The 27,014-nt window shown below is 40.1% G+C and overlaps 1 protein-coding gene across 1 annotated transcript in view; it reads right to left on the reverse strand.

The window, feature by feature from the left end:
• Window positions 1-27,014, reverse strand: part of otog (otogelin) — a 249,461-nt gene that overhangs the window by 140,480 nt on the left and 81,967 nt on the right. The window contains exons 20-24 of the mRNA XM_048545992.2: window positions 18,800-19,012; window positions 12,792-12,957; window positions 9,959-10,033; window positions 7,451-7,494; window positions 4,648-4,813 (exon numbers count right to left, since the gene is read on the reverse strand). Coding sequence (XP_048401949.2) covers window positions 4,648-4,813; window positions 7,451-7,494; window positions 9,959-10,033; window positions 12,792-12,957; window positions 18,800-19,012 — 664 coding nt within the window. The remainder of the gene's footprint in view (window positions 1-4,647; window positions 4,814-7,450; window positions 7,495-9,958; window positions 10,034-12,791; window positions 12,958-18,799; window positions 19,013-27,014) is intronic.

Below are 27,014 nucleotides of genomic sequence, written 5' to 3' on the forward strand. Positions count from 1 at the left end.
TGCCTTCCAGAGGGGCTGCTGTGTCCGTGACTCCCTCATCAGCTCCACAATCCCCACTAGCCCCACCACCCCTGGCACTTTTCCTGGAACCGCAGGAAGCGCTACACCTGCCACTACATCTCCCCACCTCACCTCCATCCCAGGCCCCAAGAAAACCTTCCACATTAAACAGATGTTCACCTACACATCTGCTAATGTGGTCCATTGTATCCTAAGTTGCCGATGTGGCCTCCTCTACAACGGGTAGACCAAGCAGAGGCTCAGAGACTATTTTGCAGAGCACTTATGCTTGGTTTGTGATAAATGACAACACCTCCCAGTCACAAACCACTTCAACTCCCCTTCCCACTCCCTGGAAGACATGTCCATCCTGAGCCTCCTCCAGTGTCACAATTACGCCACCCAGAAACTGTAAGAACAGCACCTCATATTCTGCCTTGGAAGCCTACAACGCAAATGGTCTCAATGTGGGATTTACGAGCTTCAAAATCTCCCCATCCCGACCTCATCCCAAGACCAGCCCCAGCTCATTGATCTGTCCATCTTCTCTCCTACCTATCCGCTTCTCCCACCTCACTGACCAATCCCCATCCCCACTTTCTACCTACACTCACAGTTACCAGCTTCATCCCTGACTCCTTGACTGGTCCGTCTTCTCTCCCAACTATCCGCTCCATTGTCTACCTGCTATAACCATGCACCCCAACTATCTCTCTTTATTTCAGAACCCCCCTTCCCCTCCCCCAATTCCGAAGAAGAGTCCTGACCCGAAACGTCTGCTTTCCTGCTCCTCTGATGCTGCTTAGCCTGTTGAGTTCGTCCAGTTCTACACCTTGTTATCTCAGATTCTCCAGCATCAGCAGTTCCTACTATCTCTGAAATCATTGTGATTTAACTGTCCAGAAATTCTAACACAATGTTTCTTCCAGACTTTGGTTTTTTATTCATTAATTTATGCTATCCTTTATGACAAGCTTAATTATGTCACATTTATAATATTGTTTCAAGTTTATTTAAAGTGACAATCATGAATTAAATAGGTTGAACTGAAGAATAATAGAGTAGCCAAAACTCAAAAACCAAAAACTAACCAATAGTTGTATTGCTTAGTGTAGTATCTTACATCATTTGACAGTCAACACCAGCATGAAAGGAAGTAGAGTTACTAAATGTACATGACTATTTTTGTTTCATACTGTAACCCTGAATGTATAATTGTTGATCTTGCCAGAATTTGTTCATAGATCACCGGCGTCAACTCTAGAAACAGTATCAAGTCCACTAACAAACCAGCATCTAAATTAAGAATCCCTTTCTATTTTTTTTCTCATTCTTAAAACTATTCAAAATGGCACCAGATCGTGGTGACAGTGGAAAAGCTTTTAACTGTATTTTACTCTTTTACTCACTATAAAATACATGTGACAATAAAATCATTCAAACATTCAGTCAAGAATCCAATCTGCTACCTTAAGGAAACTTATGATCCACAGCTATGTCATGTCAAATTCCTGGTTCTCTGTAAATGCCATGACTCAGTACTTTACAATGTGCATTTTGTTACACTAATTAAAATGTAGTAACAGACAACTAGATGATCCTTGAGCAATCTTTAAGCAATCACTGATGCCAATTTGGGACCCATTAGCAGTACCCTCTTGATATAATTTCACGAGTGACAATAAAATCTAAACTGGTCATAACTCTAATAGTTTAACACAAATGTTAAAATATTGAGTGTATGATGCATTCAAACTATTAGCATTCTTTGAAGACAGTTTTGATAAATCTAGCACAGTGCAGTAATGCCAATGATTGCTTAAGGGGTTGTCTCAATTATCCGCCACAGATTTGGCTTAAGATTCACTGGCAAAAAGGTATAAACCCTGTTGTGTTGGGTCTCTGCATTCCCAGGAGTTTCAGCAATAACTGAGATGGAATATAAATTCCATCCACTTCTAATAGGACAAATGATATGGAGGTGCCAGTGTTGGGGTGGGGCGGATAAGGTCAGGAAACGCACGACGCCTGGTTCAACGAGTTTACTTGAAAACACAAGCTTTTGGAGTCTTACTCCTCCTTCAGGTGTTAGTGAGACAGGTTGTATCAGACACAGAAATTATTAGTAAAAGATCAAAAGGGTCACACAGTGATGGATCACACTTAACCTGTTGGACTCTCATCTGGTGTTGTGTGATTTCTGACCTTCCAGGGCAAATGCCAGCCAAGGCACAAAGCCAACTATGAGAAATCCAAAAAAAATTGGGGTCACAATTATGATGGATAGTATGGCAAATAAGAGAAGTTTTGCAGCTATTTACTTGAGTCGGTATGATAATTTTGATTGAAGTTCAGGGCTCTAGTGATCTTCTCATTCACTGGTAAGACCAGCCTGGGAACGAAGACTTATGGAACTCTGTCACTGCTTTCCTGATTTAAATAAATTTGCTTTGCATCATCCAATTAATTCTTTTGTCCCAATTCTAAATGTGTGCAGTATAGTGAATACCTACTGAAATATCCATATCCAGAATTTTAATTGCAGCAAGGAAAGACCTTACTGCTAAAACTCTAGGATAGCAGCACAAAACTGTATAACAAAAAAGCAATGTTGAAAATGTATCCACTTATTCCTAAAAATTAGGCTGAGCTTAATTCATACAGAAATTGAAACTCACAGAGAACATGCTGGCCTAGTTATTATCATTTGGTATATCTCAGATTTACAATAGCTTTTTACAGCATAAAATATAGGAGAAGAATTAGGCCATTTGAGTCTGATCCATCATTGTCATTTCTGATATGTTTCTCAACCCCATTCATCTGCCTTTTCCCTACAGCCTTCCTAATCCACTTAGTAACCAAGAACCTATCTATCTTAAATATGCTCAATGACTCGTCCTCCACAATCTTCTGTGGCAATGAATTCCATGAAATTAGCCGCCCTTCATCTGAAGAAATTCTTCCTCATCTCAGTTCTGAAGGGATGTCCCTTCTCTTGGAGGCTGTGGCCTCGGGTCACAGTCTGGCCTACTAGTGGAAACATCTTGCCCACGTCCGCTCTCTCTGGGCCTCTCAACATTCTGTCAGTTTCAATTAGATTCCCCCTCGTCCTTCAAAACGCCATCATGTACAGGCCCAAAGTCCTCAACCATTCCTTATATGACAAGATCTGCATTCCCGGGATCATTCTCATAATCTTCCTCTGGACCCTTACGATGCCAGCACACTTCTCCTTAGATAGGGACCCAAAACTGCTCACAATATTCCAAATACTGTCTGACCAGAGCCTTGTACAGCCTAACAAGTATATCCCTGCTCTTGTATTCTAGCCCTCTTGGAATGAATGCTAACATTGCATTTGCCTTCCTAACTGTCAACTAAACTTACATGTTAACCTTAAGAGCACCAGAACTAGGACTGCCAAGTTCCTTTGTGCTTTAGATTTCCGAAGTGTTTCCCTTTTTAGAATATAGCCTATGCCATTATTCTTCTTACCATAGCACATAACCTCACACTTTCCCACCCTTGTATTACAGCTGCCATTTCTTTGCCCACTTTCTTAGCCTTTCCATGTCTTTCTGCAACCTTCCCAGCTCTTCAACACTACATGTCCCTCTACCTATTTTTGTGTCATCTACAAACTTAACAAAAATGCCCTCAGTTCTTTGTCCAGGTTGTCAATATAAAACGTTAATAGTTTTGCTTCTAAGACTGAGTCCTGCAGAATCTCACTAGTCACTAACCACTATTCTAGAAAAGACCCCATCTTCCCCAGGCTCTGCCTTCTGCCAGTTAGACAATCTTCTATCCATCCTCTATCCTAATCCCGTGGGTTCTTATCTCATTTTCAGCACAAGGCATTAGTCAAGTGGTCACACAAGCACACATATGCAATGAATCAATCCAAGCTTGCGATTTCAACATGCTGTCTGTTTCAACACTGACTGTTCTTCCCTCTGCAATAATCCATTTCTGTAGAAGAACTTGTAACAAAGTACTTGAAAATTATTGATTGAACAAGAATGCACCCCAGTACTTATTTACACTTGTAAATAATAATTCCAAATATCAACTGTTATATTATTCAGAGGGCAGCTGTTATACATTATGTGTTAAACACAAAAACTTTTAAAATATTTTCTATTTAAATGCTCTTATAATACAATGTAACTAAATCCTGGATTATAGAAAATCAGAAATCCAAAATATTATTGTAGACCAATAACAATATTGACAAGATGCAGCGATAACCTCTCAAAGCCCGTCTCATTGTGAGAGTTTCATATCATATACAGTACACATCACTGCAGTCTGAAATCTAGTTTAAAATTAGTGAGGGTCTGCATTGAGTTTGCATCTTTGAAAGTTAGTATTGAATCATTCAATTTTTGGAGAGACTTCAGCCCACAAACATGTCTAAAATGGGTACATAGCTAGCTGGGAAACATTCTCTCCATGCATGGGAAGCTCTCTCTTTGCAAGACAGCGGTGCCATACCTTTGGAATTATTGGTTCATACACTAGATGGTCACCATTAGCCAAAATTACTTTGACATGATTAGTATAGACTTTATACTTCCAGTTTAACCATTGACCCTTGGCTTGCATAACTTATTCAACATAACTGAAGTAACAGTCACTCACCCAGGTGGGCAAATGCATCCCGACAGACACGGCATGGATTCCGGACATGAAATATTTAACAGAAGATTTTCGCAGGTATCTCTACATCCTGCTCCTACACTGGTCTCAAAGCCACTCAAAGGAGCACTGCAGTTTAAGTATACTTGGCCAGGACCACACTGCAAATCTGCAGAATTAGGAAATTGAATAATAATACGGTTTCTTTTAAACTGTTTTTACTTCAGTTGACATTTTTAACAAAGGTGACAAGTAAAATGCTACTCAATGGTTTCAATTATTCAATTTTATTTGTAACTAAGACAATTCTCAGGTCACGTCATTTTGTTCTATTAAGGTTAAAACTAGATGTGAGGTGAATGAGGAGTTTCACAGTCTTTGTTCAATGTAATCCAGTCTCAAGAGTGAGAATAGCCATTTGACATTGTCAAGGCATGTGGCAAACAACTTCCATTACTGAGGAAAGTACTTTCACATGTAACTTTGGCATGTTTGCTAGTCCTGTTAGTGCACTGTAAAATTAGTTTTGTTATGGTTGATTTAATACTGATTAGATTTTCACAACTAGTGCCAAAACATTGGGTAATGTTTATTGATAACATTTCTGTCTCAATCTTACCTCATTGCTATTAATAGGATAAATTATTGAGAATTACAAGTTTTGTCATAAATTATTGAAGGTATTGGAATAGCAAAATATTTACAAGCTCAACAATTTCACTTTTTGTAAAGAAATCACTTTACATTAATTGCCTGGTGACATCTGTATGTAATTTTTTTTTGAATAAATGGAAACAGGCTTCCACAGGTAGCAGTACTGCTACTACAATTATTGAGATCTTTTTTCAATTAAAAAAACACTGCTAGAAATTGCAGTACATATTTGTGCTAGTAATATTTGTGAATAAATGCTAAAAACTCATGAATCAATCATCTCTGTGATATTTCTCAGTTTATCCATCAGCACTTACTTTTCATTAGTATGGCATGGTATATCTGTGTTTTTAGAGTATATATTATTTCATTCTGTGAGAAATTTGAGGTCTATAGATAGTGGTATTACTTATATTTTAATTAACAAGGACATTTGGCATTGGAATGCAATGTAAATCATTTAAGCCTAATACTATTGAATAATGGTATCATCTGAACTCTCCCACTGTAAATTCAGCAACTGTTATTTTTGCATCATTAATTGAACAAATAGCCACAGTCCCTGAAGTATTCAGAGAAGCAATTCACAATGCTTGTACTACTCTTATCCAGTCAAAAATTCTAAATCTATTAAACTAAAGATATTTATCCATAAGGTTAGAAGGGAAAACAGAGAAAAGCAGTGGATATATATCTGTTGCAAGAAATTTAACATAAAAAATGAAAATGTGAGAAAGACTCAGGTCAAATCAGAGAGGAACTTTCGATGCTGCAGAATCTGAGATAACAAGGTGTAGAGCTGGATGAACACAGCAGGCCAAGCAGCATCATAGGAGCAGAAAAGCTGATATTTCAGGTCTGGACCCTTCTTCAGAAATGGGGGAGGGGAAGGGGGTTCTGAAATAAATAGAGAGAGAGGAGGAGGTGGATGAAAGAGGGATAAAGGAGTAGATTGGTGGAGAGGAAATGTACAGGTCAAGGAGGTGGGGATGGAGCCAGTAAAGGTGATGTGTAGGTGGGGAGTTAGAATGGGTTTGGTCAGTCAAGGGAAGACAGACAGGTCAAGGAGTGGGGGGGATGAGGCTGGTAGGTAGGAGGTGGAGTGGGGCTTGAGGTGAGAGGAGTGGATAGGTGGGAGAAAAGACGGACAGATCAAGGAGGCGGGGATGAGCTGGGCTAGTTTTGGGATGAGGTCGGGAGTGGGGAAATTTTGAAGCTTGTGAAGTCCACATTGAAACCATTGGGCTGCAAGGTTCCCAAGCGAAATATGAGGTGCTATTCCTACAACCTTTGGGTGGCATCATTCTGGTGCTGCAGGAGGCCCAGGATGGACATATCCACTCCTCTCACCTCAAAGCCCCCTTCACCTGCTACCTACCAGCCTCATCCCTGCCTCCTAGACCTGTCCATCTTCCCTTGACTGACCAAGGTCCCCACCTACATTCACCTTTACTGGCTCCATCCCCGCCTCCTTGACCTGTCCATCTCCTGCCCACCTATCTGCTCCTTTATCCAACTTCCATCTGCCTCCCCCCCCTCTCTATTTATTTCAGAATTCCCTTCCCCTCCACAATTTCTAAAGAAGGGTCCAAACCCAAAACATCAGCTCTCCTGCTCCTCTGATGCTGCTTGGCCTGCTGTGTTCATCCAGCTGTACACCTTGTTATCTCAGGTCAAATCAATATTGGAGGAGAAAATAGACAAATTAATGTTTTGGTGAGATGCCTTCTTCTGAACAGCAAAAACAATTTTTGTTAATGTTGCCAACTCCCTCCTTGCTATCAATCATGTAATTGGAAACACAGTACGTATTAATATCTATTATTTCACACTATCATATGCTATCACATATATGCAAGGGACTGATGCCAATATTCTAGATTACCTCCCAAATTCCTTTATGACCCACACTCCCCTAACCCCCTCATGTCTTTCTCCATTAAACCAACCAACCCACTCATTTTTATCTATTTCTCTTTATCAAACAGGATGTCAGAAAATGAAATAGAAGATGATTTTTTTGGAAAACAGGCAAGTTTTGAAAATTAGTAAAACATTAAATATCTGATTTATTCCTGGTCAATTCTTACTGAAATGATCTAATTTTACAATACCAAAAAATACCTGTTTTATTCTCAGATGTATAACTTACCATGTTTTTGACTCTGAACCTGCATTATACCTTCCGAGCAAACCCTGAAAATGTCAACAAAGATGTTACTTTCAAACATTCAGTTTTATGAATAAACCTATTCCCAGTTTATAATTAATACTCAGGAAATATATGAACAGCGATTCATTTCATCAATGGCAAAAATGTTCTGTAACCAGCTAAGCAGGAATAAACAGTTTCTTTCATGTTTTGCATCCATATAAAATGTACAGCATCATTTGTGATATTCATATTAAAATTCTTGAGATGAACAAAGATATATTTTCTTCTTGGGTATATACAGGAAACCTTGCTCTCAGTTGAAACTTTAAGTAGTCATCTTTAGTTCAACCATGTGTTCATGAAAGTCATGCACCAAGTAACAGCCTTTCACTGAGCTATCAAACTCTTGTCAATGATTGAGTTCCAATTAATTAGCTGAAATCACAACCATGATAAAATTGAATTAAGGATTTTTTGTTTGAAAATGCCATCTTGGGAGTGATACTTTTGTTTTCTGGAGCAAACATCAGACAAGTTTTGTATAACTATTTGTGATTATTAGGCACGTGCCTATAAAAGACATGCTGAATGCTGGATCCAGTAGCTGCCCTGAAGGCAAGTCCTGGGGAAAAGAGAAATGGGGGGTGAGGCCAAGGGCTGTGGGGTTGGGAAACACATGAAGCTTGGTTGCAAGATCTGGAGCCCCAGTTGTTGGGCTGGGATGGTAAATTGGGGTTCAGCAAGCGCAAGACTGTGGTCGGGAGTAACTACAGAGCGGTGTTTGCTGTGAAATGCAAAACTGCAGTGAAAGGAGGGTTTGCAATGTATTATGAGGGTCTGATGGAGAGGAGAGAACTTATAAAAGGGGAAAGAAAGTCTACAAAACCAAGAGTGCAATTTTAAACTTTTCATCAAAGGAGTAACTCTACTAACAGGGAATCAGGAAAAACAGCGGTGATGAATTATTTGCAAATGAATGTGGCCCCCAGCTTAAGGATAGAAGAGGTCAGGAGCTACTCATGGAGCTAGATGTAGTGGACGTTATTGCAGCGAACACTGTCATTTAGACAATTTAATTTTGACTCACTTTGTTTTGAAAACAAAATCACGTGTGTGTTATCACATACTCTGAATGATTATTGAGAATATTGACAAATTCTTCTAGTTCTGTCTCTAAGTGAGTCCAAATCCCTCACATGTCAACAGGTGCATGACTGCATCACCAAATGAAGAAGTTAGTGAGAATAAAACAAAAGAGCCCTTCAAAACCAAAATGGAGGTGCCAAAACTTGGGAGAACATCTTCACGCACCCACCCTCCAAATAAAATCATGCATTTAAGTACTTTCAGACAAATCAAAACAGGAAGTTAAAAACATTGAAACGCTTTTTAATTTTAAATCTCAGATAGGAAAATAGTTATAATTGGTTTAATTTCAAAAAGCCTGAAATAAATTGTGAATATGGACATTTGGTACAGTGAAGAAATTTGACAATTCCAAAATATAAATTGGCTTTCAAAGTAAACGTGTTCAGCAGTAATTGTTGAATTAGTATACAACTGAAATCTCAATTACACATGATTCAACACGGTATTTCTTTTTCAAGGGCTTATATAATGAAAATAACAGTGTTAAAAGTGAACATCTCTTCATTCTAAAGATTTCCCAGTGACTGCAATCTGATCTCAACAGTACACCCTTTGGAGAAATGCAGAAGCAATGATAGCAAGTTCTAGATGTTCTATTAATGTATATATGTGGAGACTGCTGAAGTCACAGTCAGTTTCAGCAGTGATGGTGAAGCTGAAAATAAGTTCTACATCTGTTTCTTGAGAGTGTGTGAATCACCCATTGCAATAAGACTAAAAACCCACACAAGTTAGCCTCAAGCAGCAAATGGGCTGGCAATAATTTTCTTCAAAATTTTCACTGCCAATTACCTTCTTTTCCCCAGTGTAAAAAGTTCAGATGAAACTTGAAATTTTTTTCATACTTATGACTGTGATTAAGGTCACAGAATCATAGAAACTCTATAGTGCAGATAAAGGTCATTTGGCCCATTGAGTCCACATCAACCCTCTGAACAGCATCCCACCCAAGTCCACCCCACTCAACCTGCATTTCCTATGCCTAGTCCACTCTCCCTACGCATCCTTAGACACTACAGGCAATTTAGCATGGCCAATCCACCTAACCAGCTGATCTTTGGACTACAATGTAAACTGATAATCTGTCATTTGTTTGATGTTTTTAAACTCCTTCCTCAATGATAATTCTTATTTACCTGTACGTATGATGACGTCTAATTGGACATCATTCAATATTACAATAATGGATCCCAACAGTGCATTATTGATTAAACATCTCTGTCAATTAATAAAGGTGATGAACAGAGAGCACTGTAAATTCAAGATACAAAGTATAAAACCTTGAAGACTATCCCTCATGTTCGGATACAATACAAATAAATGTTGCAAGCTGAATTATCAATTGCAGTTACTTACCATATTCCTGAAGAACTAATTGCCACTTCTCCAGGTGAATATTCTGCACCCATAAAATAGCAAGGACAGTCAGTGCTGAAAAAGTCAAGTGCATCATTTCAAAACTTGCTTCTACAATACAATCAAGTTTTTTGTAACAGGGGAACTGGGTGAACCATATATTACATTTTAAAATCATTTTAAAGCTATGAATGGAAAAATAATATCCCAGTGAAGATGACATTCTCGCTTAACTCATACTGGAATTGAGAACTTTTACAGCCAGTTTTATTTTATACAAAAACATGCAAATTATATTGTGCAAAGAAGTGCTGATTGCCAAGGTGTTTGATACAGTTAATGTTTGTGATACAGTTAATGTTTGTGATAAAGTTCTTAAAGATTCTAGGTAATACATAGGTTAACTGAAAAAGTGACACACAAAAATCAATAGTACAGTTCATCCAGGATACATTAAATGTTCACATTTATCATAATTTGACATGGGTAAGATAATCACACTTCAAACTTCAAGGAATAAGAGTTCAAACTGTTTAATTCAGTAGGTTGCTGCGCAGAAGATGCACCAACACATCACCGTGGTTTTCATACACTTTACATGATTATTCAACTACAAAAACCTTCCTGACGGAAACACTTAAACAGTTCAGTTCCCATCTTTAATACATAACAATTAATGCTCAACTTTGGTAATTATGTTATCTATTATTGGAGCAGACAGGCAGCATAAATGTAGGAAGAAAGTTCCTGATGGCAGGGAAGTCCAGAAACAGAGGTCACAGTCTAAGGATACAGAGTAAATCATTCAAGATTGACTTGACAGGAAATCTCTTCCCCTAAGGCAGTAGTGGCCTGTTGGAAAGCAGTTGAGTCCGAAACATTGCATGATTTTAGGAAGGAGTTGGATATAGTACTGGGGGCTAAAGGGATGAAAGCATATGGGGAAAAATCAGGGACAGGCTACTGAATTGGATGAATATCCATGATCGTAATGAATGGCAGAACAGGCTCCAAGGCTCAAATAGTCTAGTCCTGCTCCTATTTTCTATGCTTCTACACTTAGGTGTATGTGACAAAACATAAACATGTCTAAAACTAGTCAGAGGTTGCTATGCCAGTCCCTTATCTTCATTATGAAAGTCCAGTCAGAATGGTAGAAAGAAATTTCTCTTTAGTTTAGTGTTACTATTTCCCAATAATCACTGGCTTATATACCCGAAGCAGTTATTCTAAAGACACCCATAACCATTTATAGAAATGGACACTAGTTAAAATAATTTGAAAATGCTGCCATTTTAACTGCTTTACTTGTCTATTAACTCACTTAAATGATGAGAACAGGGTATATTTTAGTGAGACACCTTTTGAATAGTCAATAAAAAATGCAGGAAGAGACTTGCTGATGTGATGAAGGTCCGATAGTTGGGTGCTTTCTGATGGCCAGCTGGCATTCAGTGATCCAGGGTATGGAGAATTCCTGCTAATGCTTTTCTAGTTAGATTCCATTACATTCTTGGCACTGATTATTTTCTGTGTGTTACATAATTAAATAATTTCTCAACTTAAAAAAATCAGTTGAGTTTTAAGCTAGTAAACTGAAGTAAATTCTTTTGTTAAAGAATGTATTAAAGAATTACTGATTGTTTTGCTGCACAGAATTGCAACATAAGATGGGCACATTCCACAAACAGTATTGTATAACATTACAACTAGGAGTGCTTCCAAAAGCTAGAAACTTATTAGCCCCATTAACTGCACCAAACAATCTGAAAGAATATAAATCTGTGGAGAATACCACATATTGATAACTCAGTAGAAAAGTATCAAAGTCACTGTAACGTAACACTATTGACTACTAATCATCCCACTGTGTGGAAAATAATGACTTTGACATGCAGCTATGCAGAGAAAGAATGAATCTTTTGTGTTTCAGTAATATGGACAAAATACTTATTCCACACATGGAAAGAAAACTTTCAGCGATTATTATGCAAAATCTAAGCCTAAGGTTGAAAATTAGGAAATGCAGTTTATTGCTTATTTTAGTTTCAGCAAAGGAAATACGGTAATTTGCACATTTGAAATAGCTAGATCAATTGTTCAGTGTACTACAACCCAAAAGGCAGCCAGTCAACCCACCAGTTGATGGCTTCTGGTAAGGTCAATTATGCACATACAGTCAGAGTTTTGCAGCATGGAAAGAGGACCTTCAGCCCATCATATGTACATTGGTTATTAAACACCTATGTAGTCACATTTTCCAGAACTTGGCCTGTAGCCTTGATTCAATTGATCATCTAAATACTTAAATACTTAGTTTATTTAGGTGCTCAGCTCATTAAAGTTTTTTCTGACTGTCCAAGTAGTAGTGGGATCAAGCCAAATATTGCATTACCCTCCATGATATAGCAACTGCTCCTCATTGACCCTTGACACCCCTCAAGCATTCCTGACAAATGTCATAAATTCCCTTTTTGGATGCAGTTATTCTTTCCACTATTTCACAGCATGACAAGAAAACAACATCAGAAGTCTGAGATAACACTGTGAAGCTGGATGAGCACAGCAGGCCAGGCAGCATCAGAGGAGCAGGAAAGCTGACGTTTCGGGTTGGGACCCAAAAAGGAGCATTCCTGCTCCTCTGATGCTGCCTGTCCTGCTGTGTTCCTCCAGCTCCACGCTGCGTTATCGCAGCCTCCAGCATTGGCAGTTCTTAGTATCTCATCAGAAGTCTGAGTTGAATTGCTCAAATGATATAACCAAATGAAGCAGTTAATTCTCCAAAACAGCACTCGTGGTCAATCATTTTCTAATTCACAATGTTGGCACTTACTCCTTCACACACTTGTGTGTTCTGGTGTCATAGTATGTACCATCAGGGCAGTCACATCCTTCAGCACATTCGTCAGAGCAATCTTCTGGCATAGATATTGACTGGCATCTCCGGTTACAGAAAGATACACAGGTGCCATACTTCATTGTGTCTGGGCACTGAATGGCTGTAAGATTGGAAAGCATAGTTAAGAGAGTGTAATTTAACAGAGAAATTTCAGGATATTTCTAGTCAGGCATTAGAAATTAATTGTTTCATGAAGCACAGATGATGCTATAAATCAGAGCATTTGCTAGCTGCCCCAATCATTCACTGTTGCAAGTTCAGTCTTTCACAATTAAGTGATAACAGGGAGAAGTAAGGGGTTCACTTTCTAATCTGGAGTTGGGACACTGATGATTGGATCATTTTCACATCCCATACCTGGGCCACAACTTTATGGCTCAACTGATGCTGACAACCGTAAAGATCCTGACTACGTCAGGTTCCCAATTCATCATACCAAACTTCAAGAGCTGGGAGCTGCTTGCACAGCTAATAACACCGAAAGGCAGCAAACACTGCCTTGCAGAAGAAAACAAGCAGAATGCTGGCCAGCAATTTCACTCAGCATGAAAGTGGCCAAGCAGCTAAATGTTAGGTAAAACTCATGATCTGGCATGAGATCCACAAGCTCCTGAAATTCTTCACTGCAAAACAACACACATGAATTTTTGTCAGCATTGGACCTGACAACTGTGTACTAATGTGCACCAGACCATTGAAGTTGGTGATTTCAGCTTTGACAATTATATTCCCTTCTGTACCCTCCCATTAAAAAAAATCCTCAAGAAGCTTCAAGGACCAATAATAAAGAGATATGTGGGCTCCTTGCATCCCCTCTGGCTTTGCAAATTGTGCCATATTCCTGAGGCAGCAGGATTCAGTTCACCTCTGCGAATGTGATTTTCAAATCATTTCACACTCGTTCTTGAACTAAGTGACAACTGAAAGCCTTCACCAAGATATTTCTACAGAGGATGATGAAGAGCTTGCAAGCATTCTCCAAAGTACACCCTCACAAATACACCCCACAAAAGCAAACTGTGATCTTGCACTGCTGAAACTTCACTTTTACTTTTTGTTTTACACCCACAAACAGAATTACTAGCCATTAGTAATCAGAACTAAACTATTATTTTACAGACAACTTGATATCATGGGTTGAATTATGTTCTTACCTTTCTCATGTTACTTAATTTTATTCATACTATATATCACATGTTGCATAAACACTTATTATACCTTGAAAATAGTTGTAATTCCTAATGACAAAGTAATGTATTATTGGCAAAATTAATTTTACACTGTAACTATAAGCTCTTAACTCAGTCACAGTAGGGTAAATTTACCATAATTATCACAGTGGGAAACATAGCAGACAAGGTCACTTAATCCTTGGAGACAACCCAAATCACTAGTGTCAAAACCATCCCTGATGAAGTGGGAGGGTACATGGAGCTGACACGGGGTTCCTGTCCTCTACCAACGGGATGTCAATTAGCCTCATTGATGAGCCAACTTATACTCATTAATTGTGAGCCCACCAAAAGGATTACATGTGGACCAAGCAACTTTCCTGCACTCTTCAAAAGCCACCAAGCAAACCTTGTTGGATGTGTCAGCAGTCTCTGTGAGAGAAACCCCTGCAGTCAGACACTCGATACCTAATCCAGGGCCCTAGAATGGGTGAAAGGACCCACAATGCACACTGAATTGATTTGACTGGGACCCCCACTTAACTGAATCATTAGACATTCCCTAGCAGTTCTCCAACTGTTAGCAAACTTCCATCAGCTGAACAAAAGCCAGTTGAATATTTCTTTTGAAGTATTCTGTTAATAAGTGGCCACATTTTTGTTGAAAATTAGAATTTATGCCTCGCAGCTTGTAAATGAAATGAGGTCAATTTCTACCTTGAAATCAGTTTAGAGATTGTGATACATATTCTTTCCGGTCAAGAAGCTTCATAATCTGAATCGATATAATGCTTCTTGCATCCAAACTTGATCAATCAGGTTTTTCTCTCTTCCTTACACAGATGGTAAAATTTCTTCACCAAATGAGAAAAAAAAGTTTTTAAATTCTCCATTATTCAGCTTATTGGAATTGTCCTCACTGAGGTCCTTCGACACTTGTTTGTCTTCCGGTCTCAGACTATCACCCCTGGAGATGGGAGGACCAGGGGTCACTATTTTCATTGTGTGAATCTAGAGCTAGGTCAGATATCAGGAGGGGAGTTTGCTTTCCACAAAACAGACTTCAGACTCATTTAATAGACGTCAATGTGCTGATTCCCCTCAAGCAAGAACTGGATATGTTTCTTAGTGGGATGAATATCATCTTTGCAAAAGATGGATATTCCAGAAAATTCAGGGCCAGAGACTGAGATTGGAACAGGAAAGGATGGAAGCAGGGGGTGAGAGCAAACCAATGTGCCTTAATTACTATTCAGGTAAATATACCTGAAAAACTTACTTTTTGGTGATGACCATATTAGACTTCATTTAGGATCACTAGTTAGGCCATATGAAAACCTGGTACTGGGAACCAAATTTTTACAGATGGAATTTCAAACAGGCTATGGAACTCTTACTTATATACACAAAGCAGTTAATGTATGTTTGGATTCTCTGCACCCTTTACAGCAGACATTGCATCTCTAGCTCACAATGAGGTATGTTTCCTCCCTGTCATATTGAAGGCCTAGGTGTTCATTTAGCACCAGAGAAATAAGCACATCATCAAAATTTGAGAGCACTGATTCTGTTCTCCTGCAAAGCCAGGTGACGTGTAGATTTTTTTCTTTGTTTTCCAATCATTGTCGATGATCAGAGATACAAGTTGTTAAATTCTTAGCTATGCTGAATGACACGAATAACCTGTAAGCTGCCAGTGAATATGTTGAGCATCACTGAAGCTGTCACCAATAATAGCACAACTGATGATAAATTACACTACATGGTTGAGTTGACTTTGAGAATCACTGGCAGTGCTATGCGAATAGATCATAGAATTCCCAGAGTTTGGAAAAAGGCCCTTTTGCCTAACAAGTCCACACCAACGCTCAGAGCATCCCACCAGGCCCATGCCCCATAACTCACCTAATCTACACATTCCTGAATACTATGGGAAATTTAGCATAGCAAATTCACCTAGCCTGCACATCTTTGGACTGAGGGAGGAAACAGGATCATCCAGAGGAAACCCACACAGACACGGGGAGAACGTGCAAATTCCACACAGATTGTTGGCTGAGGGTGGAATCAAACCCAGGTTCCTGGTCCTGTGAGGGAGCAGTGCTAACCACTGGGCCACCATGCCACCCTCCAAAGGATACACTCGAACAGGGACTGGAACCCTGGACCTTCAGATTAAAAATCGGATGCTCTACCGACTGAGCTACACAGGCTAGTTGACGGCTTCTGAAAGAATTGATTAAAAAGAAATAGCAGAGCATCATCAGTTATCCTAGTCAGTAATAGTACATAAAACAGTAAATCTACAATTCAGCTGGATCTGATGGTATATGTTGTGGGTCATCTAAATGCCTGATCAACCATTTCCTACTCTGGCTAAATCTTCCCACCATTCAAGTTGCGGACTGAATCTAATACCCACAACAGACAATAGAGTGATGACCTTGTAGCAACTTACCTATCAGTGGTGTGAGAGCAATACTCACCATTTTTCACATTGTTGAAGGAGGTTGTCTGCACTATTATTCAACATGTGGGGAAGGTTTGCTGTTAACTTTGCTGTAAAGATCTACAGGCCTACTTGGTAGAGGAAAACCACTTGCTAGTCTGAAGAGAAGAGGCTCTACGTCTGAAGGACTTGGAGGGTAGGTCTTTCTCCTTTGAGATCCTAAGCTGTTCTTCCACCAGGTCTGTATGACATAATCATAGCGAGTGGCGCTTGAGGTAATACTCAGCATTAGCTCTGTCAGACCCTTACACAATATCTCAGCTTGAGCCTTTTCTCACCAACTTTTATTATCCAGGAATGTCTATAACTACATTTACCACTTGCTCATCTCTCCCCAAGTATCCGACTTCACAAATTCAGGTGATTTAGAGATTGCATTATTCGCCTAGTATGTCCTATCACAAAAGCTCATGCAGGAGACAATGTCACTCACTTTTCACCCTGGATGGTGTCCACTCTAATTCAGAATACCCCGGAAGGGGGAGGGGTCTCAAGAATTTATCAACAGATAAAGCTTGTTAAGGTTAAATAAAATCTTTTACTTTACAATAGGCCGACAAGCAGATATATTTAGCAGGGTGCTGCCATCAAGCCAAAAAGATGTTTTGCCTGCCACAAAATTGAGTAATGCAATACAAGTTTCAGCAGTGGTGTGACGCTATGTATGTATATCCCATTCGCCATTCATAGCTGGGCAGCATGCCAATCATACTCAATCAATCCGGCCTGGCAAGCCTCATGTCAATTCAATAGATGTGATTCCATTTTTGATCATTATCTATTCAACAATCCAGACTATGCTAAAACTTACACCAGAAACCAATTTACAATTATCAGTCAAGCTAGCAATATGATGTATTTGTATGTGCGAGAAGTGATATATATATACTAACACAGAGAAATGGTATTTTATGTAGACAAATCTAATATGTTTTACCTTTATCATTGAAAAAAAATGTCATGAAGACATCCCTTAGGTAACAACCTGTCCAATTAGAGTCTACCCATCTAGACTAAGAGCCAAGATTGACAGTTAACTGCTCTTGCTGCATTTCCACACCAACAATGGGTTCAAGACATCAACACCCACTTCTCATGCTGTATAAACTGACATCTCTTTTTAAAGTCTGTTTTTTGCGTAACTAGTCCAGTTGAGTGCAAGACAAAATTCTTTACCTTTTTGTCTCCTTTTAGTAATGTTTAAGAATGTATTCTCTTTAGATGTGGAATTGGTACATTTCAGTGTTAAGGACTGATGACTTTGGTTCTGAAACTAGGAAATCAGAAAGTTCTTTTTGGCCTGATGTTTCTCTTTGTCTTCATCTCAATCAAACAGCAGAGGATTTCTGATCTGCAATGGGATAAGGTTCTTGAGGTGCTTTCTGCTATACAACAGGATTACTGCTCATCTGTAGCTGATTCAATTACAACTTTTCCTATCCATGTTGAGTCCTTGGCCTAATTGTGTCAACTGTCTCACAAAACCAATCTTTTACTACGCAAGTCAGAAACTAAGTAGAAATTACATTGCATTGATATGACAGACTTGGTTAGAGAAATTATAAAGACTTGGAAAGTATGCCTTACTCCTTTCAGATACTATGACATTATTAGTGACTGTTGCTGAGGACTGGCTTAAGAATTAACCTTTTCAGACCCTTTCATCCTTACACAATATTTAGCAGCATATGTGAACCTTATCATTAAATCATGGCCATGACAATGAATCAGAAAATGAAATCTGGAACCTTAGCATGTTGGGTATTTAAATCAAAGTTCACAACATAACTGTAATAACTAACTGAGCCTGAAGACTTTTGACAAGTCACAAGTCTCTCTTGTTCTTCCTGCACAATTCTCTTGTTGTTCATCGTAACTATTGAAATGAAAATCATTACACCATATCCTAGTCATTTATCATCTTCAACAGCATCAAAATTATGCTACTTTTTTTGTCAGTCCTCCTAGATTGAGGTTTATAGTTATTACCTCCTGATTCTTTGCAGATTTCTTCAGTTCACTTTTCACTCCTGTTGTTCATCTTGATTACTTAATTAGGAAAGAAACTGTAAATCAATCCACCAAGACAATGGTTCCATTCAGTTTTAACAGTAAATCATTAAAACAATGGAACCATTTCATTTACAAATGTGGTACAACAAAATACACTTTCAACACTTGCTCCTTCGCACTGGAATTAGAAAGAATTTTCTATTTTGTTAAAAAAAAGTGTGCATTTCGGGTAGTGATGTACTACTTACCACACTCTGAGACATTCGATCGAAAGTCTATGAAGATGCCATAGCTTCTACATTGTCGAGCGTAATGGGCCACAGCAGAACACATACAAGTTTCTCCGCACTTACAGGTGTCTGTTTTACATTGCTGTTGATATAAGTCTGGACTCAAATATTGATGACATGATGCAAACAGATAGCTATTGATAATGCTACACTTCTCTGTGGCATAAGAGGCTGCAAATGAAACATGAAAAGAAATGGAGAAACACTTCATTCACAAAATGAAAATCATCCTGTTGTAATTTTCAAACTAAAATTTGATTACATATATCCACCAAGATCTTTTCATATGATCGGTATGTCAAATGTCACTTAAACTTGTTATCAGCCATATCTACTTGGAGCCATTGGGAATATGCATCTCAGTAGGCTGGAGTAGTCACCCAATTTTCAATTCTCCATCACTTTCATGTCTGGGAAAACATATTGTCCTGAATCTTCAAAGCAGTAGCAATGACAAGGGATGGTTGTGTGTATTTTTTCCCCAAGGTGTTCCACAATTTTCAAAAAAAAATTGCTCTGTCTTTAGGGAGCTCATTGGAGTGGTGCAGAGTCAGAAGCATAGCACACAACACATTATTTTAATGGTTCTGGTCACTATTTAGTAAATATAAGGGTTAGTGTTAAAATATCAGTGAATGAGTTATAGATAAATGATTGAGCTTTCCTTACGTATTCACGTCTAGGGGCATCAGTGGCCTTTATTTCCCATCCCCAATTTCTCTTGAAAAGTCAAACTGTGCTGCCTTCAATCATTGCAGTCCTTCAGGTTTGGGGCACCCATGGTCATGTCAGGAAGGAAGTAAGGATTTGGATCCAGTGACAGTAGAGAAACTACTATCATTAAGCATGAGGATATTTGTAGAGTCTCCATCTCCTGTTAAGATTTAATCTTTCCATTATTTACAACTAGATGTGGCAAGAATACAACACTTAGGTCTACTGTGCTGGTAATGGGATCACTTAGCCCTGACTATTGTATGCTCCTTTTATTACAGTAGATGAGCAGAGATATCTTGGTGTCCATGTACACAGATCCTTGAAAGTTGCCACCCAGGTTGACAGGGCTGTTAAGAAGGCATACAGTGTTTTAGCTTTTATTAATAGAGGGATCGAGTTCCGGAAACAAGAAGTTATGTAGCAGCTGTACAAAACTCTGGTGCGGCCGCACTTGGAGTATTGCGTACAGTTCTGGTCACTGCATTATAAGAAGGATGTGGAAGCTTTGGAAAGGGTGCAGAAGAGATTTACTAGGATGTTGCCTGGTATGGAGGGAAGATCTTACGAGGAAAGGCTGAGGGACTTGAGGCTGTTTTCATTAGAGAGAAGAAGGTTGAGAGGTGACTTAATTGAAACATATAAAATAATCAGAGGGTTAGATAGGGTGGATAGGGAGAGCCTTTTTCCTAGGATGGTGATGACGAGCACGAGGGGGCATAGCTTTAAATTGAGGGGTGAAAGATATAGGACAGATGTCAGAAGTAGTTTCTTTACTCAGAGAGTAGTAAGGGGATGGAACGCTTTGCCTGCAACGGTTGTAGATTCGCCAACTTTAGGTACATTTAAGTAGTCATTGGATAAGCATATGGATGTACATGGAACAGTGTAGATTAGATGGGCTTGAGATCGGTATGACAGGTTGGCACAACATCGAGGGCCGAAGGGCCTGTACTGTGCTGTAATGTTCTATGTTCTATGTTCTAATGTTCTACGTTCTATGTTCTATGCAAGTAGCTTCACCGGGTTGACACTTCATTTTAGGTATCCGTGGTGCTGCTCCTTGAAGAGTGAGAGAGGTGTGGGGGCACAGGGTTACAGATTATGATTGAAAAGTTCTATTGCATCTGATGGATGCCCAGTTTGAATTGCCAGATCTGTTCCAAGTCTTTCCTATTTAGAACAGTGATGGTGTCACATAACATGATTGGGGGTGGGGAGGGGGTATCCTGAGTGTGGAAACAAGACTCCATTTATATATTCTTTGTACAGTAGTCACTCCAACTTATACTGTCATGGATGGACACATCTGCAACAGATAGATTGGTGAGGAAGAGGTTAAGCAAGTTTCTTTTTTCCTTTGCGCACTCCCTCACCACCTGCCAAAGACGTAACTGTGATAGCCTAACTGTTGTGTCACTTAAGACTCAATCAGCTTAATCAGTCATGGCATGCTGAGTCACTCCGATGATGAACGTTAAAATTTCCCACTCACAGTACATTCCGTACATGTCTTAATTATAAGCACCTTATTACATATTTTCTACATTATTATGATGGTCATACTATCAATCGTGTATTTCCGTCAGCTGATTCTAATACCCAAAACCCTTGTGGACTAAAATGGTTTTTAAAAGGGACAAAAAAGGCCCTGACTTAAAATGGCTGCAGCAATCAGCTAATCACAGGTTGTGATAACCTATGAAACCATTCGTAAACAGGATCAGGTCTGAGCCAAAATGAACAAAGAATCCCCGAAACATGTGAAGTGGTCATTCAGCTTACTGAGATGTACTGACCCACTGAATAGCATCGCACCCACACCCAGCCCCTACTCCATCATGTTTATCATAGCTAATCCACCTAGCACATCCCAGAATACTACAGACAATTTCAGCATGCCATACAACATAACCTACACATCTTTGAACTATGGGAGGAAACCCATGCAGACACAGCAAGAACATGCAAACTCCACACAGATAGTCACCCAAGGCTGGAATCAAACATGGGTCCTTGGCACTGTGAGACCATGCCACCCCAAACATGTTTATCAAAAGGCTTTGAAATTCACATTTGTTCTTCTTGTCCATCTTTATCGATAAATTGAAATGAAATTATGATGGAAGGGTTACCTGTAAATTATGTAGCTGGGAAAAACAATGACAACAGAAATATGAATAAACAAATGAATGGCATTTCAAGCAGCTGCTTGAGCTCAACAGCAGGGAGAAAAATAGACTTGCAACAAGAAGATTGGAAAGTACTTTCAGTCACTGTTTTCACTTTGTGCCTTGAAAAGAAGTCTGCAACATTTCCTGTGGCTGATGGCACAAGAAATCAATTAAAAATCTATGGACTCAGGTTAAAATCAAGCAACTCATGAATTTGAAGGACTTTTAAGCTGCATTTTTTAAGCATTAGACAGCATTGTCTTTTTGAAATGTTGTACTCATTTTTGTTTGTGTGGTTGAGGCTGTGTCTTTATTATTTTCTCAGTGTTAGTAAGTAACACAATTCTTCTTTTTTCACTAAAGAAAGCATTGTAACCGGCTCCTTACAGTTGATGCTGGTGAACTATAAAGTGCTATTAGGGTGAACTATTAAGGGGAGGAGATGGTATTATTGCCAGACTATTAATCCAGATACTCAGCTAATGTTCTGGGGACATGGGTTCAAATCCTACTATGGCAGATGGTAGAATTTGAATTCAATTTTTAAAATATTTCGAACTAAGAATCTACTCATGACCGTGAAACCATTGTTGATTGTTGGAAAAACCCATCTGATTCAGTGTTGCCCTTCAGGGAAGGAAATCTGCCACTCTCACATGGTTTGGGCTATACAGCCCACAGCACTGAGGTTGACTCTCAGTGCCCTCCAGAATGGCCTTGCAGGTTATTTAGTTGTAATAATTGCTACAAAGCCTCAATGAAATAAAATCAGATGAATCAGTGGCATTGACCAAGGCACCAGAAAAGACAATGGCAGAAACAACCCTGCTGACCCTGTGAAGTCCTTCCTAAGAACATCTGTGGGTGAGTGCCAAAGCTGAAAGAGCTGTCTCATAGACTAGTTGAGCAACAGCCCGACATAGTCATTCTTATGGATTCAAACCTTACAAACAACGTCCCAGATACCACTATCATTATCCTTGGATGCGTCCTGTCCTACCAGCAGCGCTATTAAGGGCAGGTGGTGACACAGTGGTATTCAGGTTGTTGACTTGCTCACCGAACTGGCTGCAGTAGGGTTAGAGTTAGGGTTAGATTCAGGGTTCAGACATTTTGTCACCATGCTAGGTAACATCATCAGTGAGGCGTCCAATGAAGAGATGTTGTTCTATGCTGCTTGGAATTTATACTGTCCGGTCGATTATGCTGAGTAATGTCATTTCCATTTTTGTTCTGTATGGGTTCATCTACGTGGTCCAATTCTATATGTTTGTTGATTGCATTAAAAGTTGAGAACCATGCTTCTGGAAATTCCCATGCGTGTCTATGTTTGGTTTGCGTTACATTGGTTACGCTGTCCCAGTTAAACTGATGGCCTTCATTGTCAGAGTGTACTGATATTAGGGAAGGTTTGTCGTGTTGTTTTGCTGCTAGGTGATGTTCGTTTATTCTGATGGCTAGTTACCTTCCGCCCGATGTAATGTTTGTGGCAGTTGTTGCATGGTATTTTTTAAACCATGTTGTGGGAATGGGGTCTTTAATCCTTGTAAGTGTTTGTCATAGAGTGACTGTAGGCTTGTGGGCTACTATGAGTCGTAGTGTGCTTAGGACTTTCATTGTCAGTTCTAACATGTTCACGATGCAGGGCAGTGTGGCCAGGGCATACTGTGTTCTCTTGTTGTTGTCTATTTACCTGTGGATAAGTTGTGGGGATGTCCGTTCACGGCTAAGATTTTGTATAGGTGCTCTTCCTCTTTCCTGTGTAGTTCTGGCATGTTGTAGTGAGTGGTGGCCTGTTTAAATAGTGTCCTAACGCAGCTTTGTTTGTGGACATTGGGGTAGTTGCTGTGGAGTTTGAGGATTTGGTCAGTGTGGGCTGTTTTCCTGTATACTGAGGTTTGGAATTCCCCATTGGCCATACGTTCAACTCTGACATCCAGAAACAGAGGTTGATTTGTTGTTTTCTTCTTCTCTTGTGAATTTAATCCCAGCAAATTCACTGTTGATGAGGTGATGAGTCTCTTCTAGTTTGTTGCATTTAATAATGACAAGTGTGTCATCCACACAAACACCACACACTTCATCTTTAATGGTCAATTATACAAACAGATCAATGGTGCACTCATGGGGTCACCCATCTTAAGACTCATTGCACAGGCAGTCCTGCAGAGACTAGAACGCACTACTCTCCCCTGCATTTAACCTAAACTGTGGATCCAAACAATGAAGGCCATTCGTTTACCTGGGACAATGTAACCATACTAGCCCAAGCCAAACACAGACACACACGGGAATTCCTAGAGGCTTGGTTCTCCACCCACAATGCGTTCAACAAACATATAGAATTGGACCGCATATACAAACCCATACAGAACAAAACCGGAAATGACACAACTCACCATAATGAACCAAACTATAAATCCCAAGCAGCGTAGAACAACATCTCTTCATCGTAGGTCTCATCGATCATGTTACTTAGCATAGTGACAAAACGTCTGAATGAAAACAAGCCAACTTAGCGAGCAAGTCAACAAACTGACCCATAGCCCAAGCTACAAATCTTTGCTAAAACCTTGAACAGTGGTATTAAGTTGGGAGGGAGTTGCCCTGGGAGTCCTCAGCATTGACTCTGAACCCCCTGAAGTCTCGTGGCTTCAGGTTAAACATGGACGAGGAAACGCCCTACAGGTTATTGCATACCATCCTCCCTCAGATATGAATCAGTATTCCTCCATGTTAAACCACACTGAGAAGAAGCACAAAGGATGGCAAGGGCACAAAATGTACTCTGGATGGGGGATTTCAATGTCTCCTACCAGGAGTGGTTTGACAGCAGTAGTAGTTATTGAGCTTGTTGGGTCTGAAATGACATAGCTGCTTAAATGGGTCTATGGCAGGTTGTGAGGGAATAAATAAGAGGGAAAAACATACCTGACCTCATCCTTATCAATCTGCCAGCATGTGTGTATGACAATATCAGTAAGAGTGACCATCACGCAGTCCTTATCGAGATAAAGTCCCACTTTCACATTGAGAATAACCTCCACTGTGTTATGTGGCACTATCACCGTGCTAAATGTGACAGGCTTCAAAGAGATCTAGCAACTCAAGAATGGGCATCCATGAGGCACTGTGGGCCATCAACAGCAGCAGAATTGTACTCCACCACAATGTGTAACATCACGGCCTGGCATATACCCCACTCAACCTTTACCATCAACCTAGGGGATCAACTGTGGTTCAACGGAGAGTGCAGGAGGGCATGCCAGGAGCAGCACCAGGCATACCTCAAGATGAGGTATCAACCTGTGAAGCCGCCAAATAAGACTGTTGTTGTGGCATCGTCAGTTTCGAGAGACCATGGATCTGCCCTGGGGAGTTTTGATTCAGCTGCTGATGATAGTCTAGCGTCTGTTGAGGCTGTACAGGCCCACACGGGAGTGACAGTCTCGGTTGCAGAGACTGCATTTGAAGACACTCCTCCAGGGTTGCCATGCTGCTGTCTTTCCGTCGAGTGCGCTTTTCCTCAGCAGCAAGCCTCAGTTTCTCCTCTCCTCGCTCCAGTCCTCTGCGTAGTTCCCGTCTCCAGCATGAGTGATCGTTTGTGACGTCTTCCCATCTCTCAACATCCAGGTCCATTTAAGACTACTTGCATGCCAAATAGTGAAAGCAGGAAGTGGTAGACAGAGCTAAGTGATGCCACATCCAACGGATCAGATCCAAGCTCTGCACTTCTGTCATATCCAGTAGTGAATGGTGGTGGACAATTAAACAAAACACTGGAGAAGGAGATTCCATAAATATCCCCATCCTCAATTATGGAAGAGCCCAGCACATCAGTGCAAAAGGTAGCTTGTGTAGCAATCTTCATCCAGAAGTGCTGAGTGGATGCTCCATTTCGGCCTCCTCCAGTAGTCCCCAGCATTACAGATACTAGTCTTCAGACAATTCAATTTACACTATGTGATACCAATAAGTGGTTGGATACATTGGATATCACAAAGGCTAAGGGGTCTGACAACATTTCGGCAATAGTACCGAAGACTTGTGCTCCAGAACAGGCCACTCCCTAAGACAAGCTGTTCCAGTACAGTTACAACACTGGCATCTACCCAACAATGTGGAAAATTGCCCAAGTGTGTCCTGTACATAAAAAAAGGACAAATCCAGCCCATCCAATTACTGCCCCATCAGTCTACTCTCTATCATTAGTAAAGTGATGGAAGGTGTCATGAATAGGGCTATCAAACAACACCTGCTCCTGACCTCATTACAGCCTTGGCTCAAACATAGACAAAAGAGCTGAATTCCAGAGGTGAGGTGAGAGTGGCACCCCTTGATATCAAGGCTGCCTTGTGTGCTGAGTGTGGCATCAAGGAGGCCTGGCAAAACTGGAATCAATCAAAACTGAGGACAAATTCTCCGCTGGTTGGAGTCATATCTAGCACAAAAGAAGATGGTCATGATTGTTAGAGGTCAGTCATCTCAGCTCCAGGACATCTCTACAGGAGTTCCTCAGGGTAATATCCTAGGACCAACCATCTTCTACTGCTTCAACGATGACCTTCCCTCCATCATAAGGAGGATGATTGCACAATATTCAGCACCATTGTGGTTCCTTAGGTCCCGAAGCAGTCCATGTTCAAAAGCAACAAGATCTGGACAATATCCAGGCTTGAGCTAACAAGTGGTAATTAACATTCATGTCATACAAATGCCAGGCTATGACCACCACCAATAACAGAGAATCTAGCCACAACCCATTGACATTCAATGATGTTACTATCACTGAATCCCCCACTAGCAATACCCTGGGGGTCATCATTGACCAAAAACTCAACAGGACTCATCACATAGAGTCATAGTTTCACAGAGCACAGTCCAACCTGTCCATGCCAACCAGATTTGCCAGCATTAATTTAACTTACCAGCATCTGGCCTTTATCTCTCTAAACCCTTCTATTCATGCACCCAGGGATGATAAGAACTGCCCATGATGGAGTCTGAGATAACAAGGTGTAGAGCTGGATGAACACACAGGCCAGGCAGCATCAGAGGAGTAGAAAAGCTGATGAAAAGCTGGACCCTTCTTCAGAAGGATCCAGACCCGAAATTGCAGCTTTCCTACTCCTCCTATTTACGCACCCATCCAGATGCCTTTTAAACATTGAAATTGTACCAGCACCCACCACTTCCTCTGGCAGCTCATTTCATACACGCACCACCCTATGCATAAAATAGTTGCCCCTTAGGTCCCTTTTATATCTTTCTCCTCCCACCTTAAA

This window comes from Stegostoma tigrinum, chromosome 17, assembly GCF_030684315.1.
Source record: "Stegostoma tigrinum isolate sSteTig4 chromosome 17, sSteTig4.hap1, whole genome shotgun sequence".
Lineage (NCBI taxonomy): Eukaryota > Metazoa > Chordata > Chondrichthyes > Orectolobiformes > Stegostomatidae > Stegostoma > Stegostoma tigrinum.